General features: G+C 35.7%; 1 protein-coding gene across 4 annotated transcripts in view; it reads left to right on the top strand.

Moving 5' to 3' along the window:
- Positions 1-6733, top strand: part of CERT1 (ceramide transporter 1) — an 80754-nt gene extending 74021 nt beyond the window's left edge. For 3 of the 4 annotated variants that reach the window (XM_075526743.1, XM_075526744.1, XM_075526746.1), the window contains 4 exons: positions 777-905; positions 1695-1824; positions 3195-3331; positions 4497-6733. In XM_075526743.1, the coding sequence (XP_075382858.1) occupies positions 777-905; positions 1695-1824; positions 3195-3322 (387 nt within the window). In that variant the 3' untranslated portion in view covers positions 3323-3331; positions 4497-6733. Of the gene's footprint in view, positions 1-776; positions 906-1694; positions 1825-3147; positions 3332-4496 lie in introns of those variants that run through there. The other variant, XM_075526745.1, reaches the window with a different exon arrangement.
- Positions 6734-9146: the final 2413 nt, after the last annotated feature.

Raw genomic sequence — 9146 nt, forward strand, 5'->3', positions numbered from 1 at the left:
TCTTTAACCTTGCCTGATTCGAAGTACTAGTATACTCAAATATTAAACCAAATATTTTTCTTTGACAATTTTACCAGTAATGCAGTTACCTTAAAACTTCTGTAACAGAGGACTCAAGATTTTGAGTAAGACAGTTGTGTAAACTGTATAGTGTTTTGCTAAAAGCTAGACTTTTTTCGCCTATTAAGTGTCAGGAAAATGGCTTTTGTATATTTTCTTATTTTATCAGACATTTTGCTTCTGAAACTTTCTCTTAGATAATACCAGTTTACCATATCTGTCTTACTGAAGAAGTAGCTTTTTGAAATAATATTTTTTTTTAAATAGTTCTCTCCCTCGCTCTCTCTGGAGACATAAGTAACTGTAGATGCATTTATTTATACTTCACCACTAGTTCAGTTTGTAGCTTACAAGTATTCACTAAAATGTAAACCTGAGGTTGAGGGAACAGGAGGGAAACTGCCTCTCCCTGTTTGTCTACTGAAAAAGTCATTGCAGCTTCCTGCAATGCAGTTTCAATGGCTTCCTGCATTTCAAAGGCCTTAAACTTTTGCCTTAAATTTTTTAAAGTGAAATGTAGCCATATAACCTGATATGCGTCAGTACAACAGCTATGTCTGTTTCAGTTTTGAAAATGAAATTACTAACTTGAAGAAACTTTTACTTAAATAACATGACTGACCTGTTTTGCCTTGCTTGTTTTTTCCTTTATCTAAGGATAGTAAGTACTTAAGCTTTTCCAGTTCTGCAAATTATATTCAGGTGTTTCTCTGCAGAGAGTGTGGCCAGCTTCTCAAAGGGATGTGCTGTATTTGTCTGCCATCAGAAAGATACCAGCATTCAGTGAAAATGATCCGGAAACATGGATTGTGTGCAATTTCTCTGTGGAACATGACAGTGCTCCTGTAAGTATTATTTTCATTCTGTCGAGTTCTGCTTTTAAGAGAACATGTTTCTATTACGTGGTAATGCATGTGCAATACTAGTGTGAAGGGGGGAGGGTTATGCAAAAATACAGTTTATTTAAACCAGGTGATACAATGACCTGATGAAGGCATTCTGAGCCAAAAGCTTTCTTGCCTTATCTCAACAGTTGGCAGATCTAAGGTGTTGCAGCAATGGAATCAAAATTTCTGGAGATGTGAAACCATTTTAAAGCATTCAGGTTATTTTGTATGGAATCAAATCAATAACTCTTCAGTATTGTCAGATACAGGAGCAGTCTTCTATAATTGTAGATACATAATCTGTTAAACCTCCATCTTACACAGTTCTGCCTTGGTTCTGTCAGATAGTAGCAATGATTGTTTTCTTTGGAGTATTTCTGTGCTGATTGCTATGCCATAGCCTGCTTACAAGGGAGAAGTTACTAACTGATATTTGTAAATGCTGGTGCATTATTCTTTAAATGTTTCCATACTCATTTGTCACAATAATTGAAGTAATTCACTTGTAATATGTATTAAGCAAGCAGAAACCTGAGATTCAGGCATTTTACTTTAACCGTTTCCCTATTCACCATGTACCTTTCATTTCACTCACATTCATGTTACATCCATGTAGTGCTAGAATGCAAACTCTCAAACACAGCTTCTGGAGTGTCTTAGGCTTCATAGTAAATTAAAATGTTAGTGTTCAAGTATGCTGAAACAAATTCAGTTTGAGGCTTACAAATGTTTCATTTTTTTTGGCAGCTGAACAATCGCTGTGTCCGTGCCAAAATAAATATTGCTATGATTTGTCAGACGTTAGTAAGCCCACCAGAGGGGAACAAGGAAATAAGCAGGGACAACATCCTATGCAAGATTACATATGTAGCTAATGGTAAGTCTAAAATTTTTCAGTATGACATTCATGATATATGCTAATTATAGGGAGATGAATACTGGCAAAAAAGCTTGATGCAGTTTTCTGTTAAATTTATATATAGCATCACAGTTGTGGTCTTCATGTTCAAAAAGACTTGAATTAATGTGCTACATGAATTAGTGAATGGGATCATTCATTGTGTGGCATTCTGGGAGGAATAAATGGAGGTGGCGTGTAGCTCAGTCCTAAGTACAGAACCTTGGCGTGGAGAAGGGTGGGCAGAAGAAATATCTGCAACTGGGATGACTTGGAATAGCTTTTAGTTTCATTAATAGTATAGTTTTTTCATGTATTGCTGTAATTTTTTTTTCCCCTGATTCATCTTGTCAGGCTGAAAAGCTGCTGATAGTGAAGATACAGTTCTTAACCTCAGTGTTAAGAAAGACCAAATACATTTTGTATGAGGATGTTTGCAAGCTGTATAATCTAGTCTACATATTTTTTTATTTTTTAACCGATAGAATCCTTGGTATTGACTGAAAAGTTATCAAAGCCAAACTGTATTGTTACTGTAACCAGTATTTAGCAGTGTATTGTAGTATTGGAGCTACATACTTACTAGCTCCTCTCCTGCAGCTACAAAACACTTAAGAGTAGCTCACATGCTTATTACTTTTAACCACCTATTACAGGCTTACTAAAGAGTCAGAGTCTGAAAAATTGGTTCAGTAAATCTTTGTCATATAGGAGTGATGTAATTTGTATTAAATCCTGTACAAATAATACTATGTGGTGTTAAACTCTGGGGTAGGCTGCTTTGTTTCCTTTTTAGAAGTTTCCCAATTACTTAAATATATTTTCATTGATAAATTCTGAACTGTGTTTATATGGGAAGTGGCAGCTTTTTCAGCAAAGTACTTGCCCTGTGAATTGAAGCATATTTTAGAATCAGTTCAAATTTTGTTTGAAGTGCTTTAAAAATAATTTGTAAGATGTCGACTATGTAGCAATCCTGCAGACAAACACAGCAGTTATTGAAAAGTTAAGACTGACTTCTGTTTTCTTTGAAATAAGAAGTAATTCCAGTCTCTCTTTCTGTTGTTTCGTGGAAGTCCTTAGAGAATATCACCTTCCTTGTGGGTATTCCCCAAAGACTCACAACACATCATGTTTAATGTTTTCTAAATAGTGGCATCATAGAACTGGCCTGAGCTTGAGTATTAAGAGTAGAAAGTGCTACAATACAAGCTGTAAGGGCATAAAAAATGCTGATCATTATTCTTTCCTGTTACTTCAGAAAGAGTTGCAGGAATAACGAACTTAAATTTTCTTTTCTAGCCTTTAGCAGATTTGCTGTATTCCAATGTCTTTCTGTCTACTTCTAGTGAACCCAGGAGGATGGGCGCCAGCATCAGTGTTACGGGCAGTGGCAAAACGAGAATATCCAAAATTCTTGAAGCGTTTTACATCATACGTGCAAGAGAAAACAGCAGGAAAGCCTATTTTATTCTAGTATTAGCAGGTATACATGTGGTTTTTTTGTTCTTGATTCACTGTTGTAAATTTAAGGCCAAACAGAAGTATGCAATCTAGAAATGTCTTATGATTAGCATGAATTCAGTGCTTAGTTTTAATATATGGATGCAATGTATTTTTTAAAACATTCATGTAATTCGCGTGTATTATTAGCATGAAAAATAAGGGCTGTGCAAGTTATCAAGTATTAGTTTCTGTAGACTTCTAGTTTACCTTGCAAGCTTTTGCATACGTCTAATTTATGTAGAAGTATAAAAGGATGAAGTATTTTTTCTCAGCTATCACAGGCATTTTACACTTATTCTGCAAAGAATACATACTGAAGTTTCTCTAGAGCCTCATGAGGTTTTGGTATCTTAAATTCTACTTATAATTCCATATTTAATCGAATATTATGAAGGTCAAAGTATTATTTTATATTGACAGAATAGTTTTGATCTAGGATTTTTATTAATGGAACTTTTCTGACAGACCAGTGTCAATTACTGGAGTATTTAAAAGGCTGTGACTTAAAATTTTTAGCCTTTCTGATAAGCCTAAGAAAGAAAAGGGATTTACAGATGCTTTCTGAAGTCAGTGGATGTATTTTAATGGTATAGGTCATTGGGCTAATCTAAAATGATTTTAACATTTAAATAAAGATATGACATTAGAAGAGGATTTCTTGATTGCTTTTGGGACTGTCTGAATCTGTCAGACAGAAACCTTAGTGCTAAGTAAGGCTTCGCTTCATGTTTGTTAGTGTAGACTCTGGCTATGTATTTCATTATGTATAACTGTAGCATCAAACCATCGAATTCCATTTGGTAATTCTAGTACTACAGCATGATCTGAAAATGAGTTTTTATCCCTTTTTCTATGCATGATGTAGGCTACTTCTATTTTTGGGTTCTATTTTTTATGTCAGACTCCAAAAGTTTTAGTCATTTGATCCTTCTGTAACAGGTAGCCTTGTAATGATGCACATTTTTAATTGTATATTGTTAGAGAACTAGTGTAGGTGAACCATTAAAAACATGGCTATCACAAGCTAAGAGTTCAAATGTGATCATAGCAGTGTTGTTACTATTTAAGGTGTTTAACAAGTTCTTGTTTTCCGACTAGTGTTCAAACTTTTCAGTGCTTGTATTTTTGTCTTTGCTTACCTGCAGCAATTGGAACAAGACTGGGTGAGCATTCCATGTTGGAGAAATGACCATGCGTAGAGCACTCCATGCTGGAACGAAGGATCTACAGTCTTTTTATGGCCCAAGTTCTAGGCTTTGTATACTGAAGTGAAGAAGTGTTGCGACACCATGAGGCTGAATATTTAACACTAGCTCTCTCCTCTAACTTTTCTTGCTGAATCAGTGTGTAATTATAAATACATGTATTGATAACATGTATATGGCTCTATTTTTATTTGCTTGCTTTAGAAGAGGACAAACATGTAGAGCTTTGAATCACCAATCTGGGTTACGGCTTTGATTTTAAACAACTTGCAGAATTTTCACTGTCAGCCTTCCTAAGATACTCGCACAGTTTTTGTGCATGTCTAAAAAGCACAAAAGACAAATGCCCATATAGCATACTGTATGTGCTTTATATGCACAAAAATCTCTGTGGTATTTTTTGGGGGAGGGAGGAACCTTCAGTAAAGCCTAGGTGACTTATTGGCAGGTTTTGTTTTGCTTTGTATAATCATAGTTCATTGCTGCTGGTTTCTATTATGAATCATCTTGTTACATAAAATGTCAGTTAATAACTGAGGGCTGTCAATATCCTTATGACCTTGCCTTTTCTATTGTCTTACTCTTATGAAGATCTTTGGTTCTGAAGGAGTAAGAGTGTGAAAAGCTTTATTTTTTTCCAGATATCTTTATATTTCTATTGTATTTTTTAGTTATGTAATATGTGCTACAGAATTTTTGTTATTAAACATGATCCAGAAATATCTAGAAAGATTCTGTATGAGAGGGCAAGAGACTGCCTGAAAGCTAGAAGTCATCTGTCCATGCTGTATGTGGACTGCTTTCTTGCATGATATCCAGGGCTTTTCCAAAGCTGTGAGAACGTACACTATAATATTTATTGAAGTAATTTGGACTACATAAGACAACGTTCCCAGTCTAGAATGAGGATGAGTACATTATTTTCAGATCCTGCATGTGTTTTCCTCATCTTAATAAAGTCATGCTATGAGGTTCGTGTAGAAAATCGTTTGCCTCTTGATCAAAAATCCATCAGAGCTATAAGGATGTGTAGCTCTTACTGGAAAGTTCCCTTTAGTTGCTGTGAGAATTTAAATGTCAGATATGTGCCTGCCTTTGATTCTGGAGATGCTCATTAGGAGAGGACTGTGGCAGACTGATACTGACTTTGAGGACTTTTATCCATGTCCTGTAGTTGGAAACTCTTCAGAGACTGCTCAGTGTCTCACTAACCTGTGTATCTCGAGAAAAAAAGTTTCAGATTTTTTTTTTTTCAAAAGAAAGCTGAAAGTCTTGTTTGATATAGTATGGTAGGTGCCTGAAAATAAATACAGTAACTTAATGGAGATTTGGTAAATGATTAAATGTGATTTGCACAGTGTGGAAAAACTGTTATCTGTTCATCTTCTCTGTGGAGAGCAAATCATACATAACACGTGGTTACACATGCATGCAGATTTCATGCTCCATAACTCTTCCATTTTTATTTGCCTTTCTCTAATGGTGTGCATGGAATATGCCTTATTACAGAGTTACTCTGTTAATTTGAATATGTAGAAAAGTGCCTATATGGTAATGCTAGTAAGGCAGATGAGATTAAAATTTGTATCTGTTTACTGTATCACCAGTGAGCATTTGATACAGCGATGTTAAAAAAAAAATCTTATACCTCAAATGTACTTCATCTTTTTACAATCAACCAAGCAATGGTTCATTCCACCATAGCCACTGATGGGAACTTTAAAAAAAAATGCAAAATATAAAAAGTTTAACTCCTTATTTGCCATTTCGGGTAATTGTTGGAACATGGGCAAGTTTTTTAATTTAATTGGATAGTTTTATTTTACAAAGGTATGGAAAGTTTACAAAGCAGTATATAAACTTATATCATTAGTTGCATTTGCACTAGATGTGATGTACTTTTGCAATTTATTCTGTAAATAAAATTACACTACAGATACTATTTGTAAAGAATATGTTTTACTTTTAGATAAAGGCACTAGTACTTCACTACAGCTAGCCCTGCCCAATCAGAGTTGTAGGAGGCTTCTTAAAGAATATGGAAGGAATTGCAAGATTGAGAAATGGGTATTAATTGACCTCTTTAAAAAGGCAGTTCTCTGTAGGCCTCTCAGATTGTCAGTGTGCAAGTAACCATTAGATCCTTCCTTCTGGAAGGGATCTTGCCTTTATAGTTTTATAAAATTTGCCCTGTCTCTTGAGCCCATCCCTCTTTTCAGTCATCTGTGCGCTCTGAGTTCACTTCTTCCTGTTAATGGATCGGTAGTATTTATACAGCTGTGGTGGTCTTTGCAGAAGCAGCTCCTGACTGTAGAATGGATGGTTTTATAAGTTGAACCAATTTTAAGGGCTGAGAATGCAGGAATCTTCTCCATCAGATATCATTCTCTGAATATCTGTGTACATTTGGAGAATTTGAATGTTGCCAAACTAGATCTGAAGGAAATTACTTGATAGAACATGTATTGGAATGAGGAGGAGATGGTCATTGTTATTGTGTCTTAGAACCTGAACATCTTATTTTGATGAATTTATCTGTGAAAAATGTTATGCACTTTGAAAAAAAAAAAAATTACCTTTTACTTAATTGGGCTGAGCTGGCTTATCTGAAGTTGTGCATTCTCTTTAATCAGATTGTCCACCTGTATTTTTGTCAAGTTGTACAGATAACGCTGTATTTGAATTGCCACTGTTCATCTACAGACTTAAAACATGAATCATATTTTTGAGTACCTTGAGTGTGTAGAATGTAAGTGTTTGTTCTATAATAGCTTTATGATCCTAATGATAAGTTTTAAAAATTAAAAGAAGTTGGCTCTTCCATGTTACAATCACAAATTTAAAACCAGTATTTAAAAGTTAAAAGTATTAAAAATTATGAAGAAAAATCCTGGTTTGTAGTTATTTTTAACTTTCAGTGCTTTGGAGAAATTTACTTAAACCTTTTTACCTTTTAACCAACTTTTAGATCACGTATAAAGCTATATACAATATTATCCTGTATGGAGGACATTTAACAGGAAAGCAGTTTGCTTGTGTTACTGAGGTTACTGAGATGAAAACTTGAATGCCACATTAGTTTATATATTGAAAAGCTCATTTTGCACTAGCCATGGATCCTGGGAGTCTGTGGCAAGCAATTGCTAACCAGTGTTAGATTGGCAGGATATGACAACAACCCTAAGGATTCCCACCTGCCAGGGTGGGACTGCAACTGCATTGCAGAGCAACCCAGCAAGTTCAAGCTCCTGGGTACAGGCAGAGCTCTGGGACCCACCTCTCACCCTGTGGGAAGTAGTGCCTTGTAACAGTATCCTAAAGAATTCCAGACTGGGAGGCCCAGGATAGCATGCTGTCTGATGAGGGTGAGTCATGCCAGCACATGAACAAAAGAATGGTAGGTGTGTCCGTACCCTCCAGAAAATATTTCAAGTCTAGGTAATGAGCAGTCACACAGGTCACCTCATGGCTTGTACCCTGTTGGAAAATCACTGCTATGTATTCAACATAACGGCGTTCTCCAGCCAGTGTTGGAGTACTTGGTTGTCCCCACCATCCCTTATGTAGAGCCTGCATCAGCGGAACACTTGAGACACTGCATTCAGTGAGCACTAATCCCGTTGTCATGCCTTATCTTGTCCAAACTCGTGTTGAAAATGTAGCTGCTAAAAGACTTTTTTTGAAGCTTTTTGTGGGAGTAGTATTTGTCTTTTGTTGTTACACAGAGTTGTGTGGTGCTAAAGGGTGGCAGTGTCTCTGACCGAGGTTAGTGCATTTTACTAATGGGTAAAATGGTTGCCTTCTGTAAAGAACTTGAGAAATTTAAAGAAGCTTCTTTATCTTTGTTGTTTTTCCCAACCTTTTTTTGCTTGAACTGTATTTGAAAACTCTCAAAACCTAATTCAAATTATCATTGAAATACAGGGAGGGTAACTAACCATCCTACTATCAAGAGAAGTGCTAAACAAAATCATCGCTTGTTAAATTAGTAGCTGTATGATGCTCTTAATTGTTTAACTTGTCAATTTTCAATATTGCTGTCAGGTGTGAGAAGTCTAAAAATTAAAAAAAACCCATGTAATTTACTGCTTTCTCATTAACTAAGACTGCCATACCCACCTTCAGTGACAAAGACAGAACAGCATTAAAAAATCTGAAAAACCTCTTGCAACTGTAATACTGCTAAATTCTTTTCCAGTTCTAACTTTGGTTATGTCAGAAACAGTTTCACTACAGTATCTTGTGTCCCAGCTGTTCCTGTTACATACACTATTACTTTACTATTCTACTGTAAATAGGTGTACACTTGCTCTTTTATACTGTGTAGTTCCTGGGTTTATGCTTGTGTTAAACAACGCCTCCTGTGCTAAAGGATATTAACTTCATGTACTACTTAAAAGAAAAAAGGATGACTGGGTAGGATACAAGAATGGTGCTTTAAAAAGAAAAGCAAGCAAGCAGCACTGGGATGTGGGTACACAGAAGGACGAATTCCAGTAAGTCCAATGGTTTTGGATTGTTAGGCAATATGCTTTCTAACAGGAGGAGAAGGAAAACTACCACTATTAGCATTTATTGATGTTTTGAATG

This window comes from Mycteria americana, chromosome Z (assembly GCF_035582795.1).
Source record: "Mycteria americana isolate JAX WOST 10 ecotype Jacksonville Zoo and Gardens chromosome Z, USCA_MyAme_1.0, whole genome shotgun sequence".
NCBI classification, from domain to species: Eukaryota; Metazoa; Chordata; class Aves; order Ciconiiformes; family Ciconiidae; genus Mycteria; species Mycteria americana.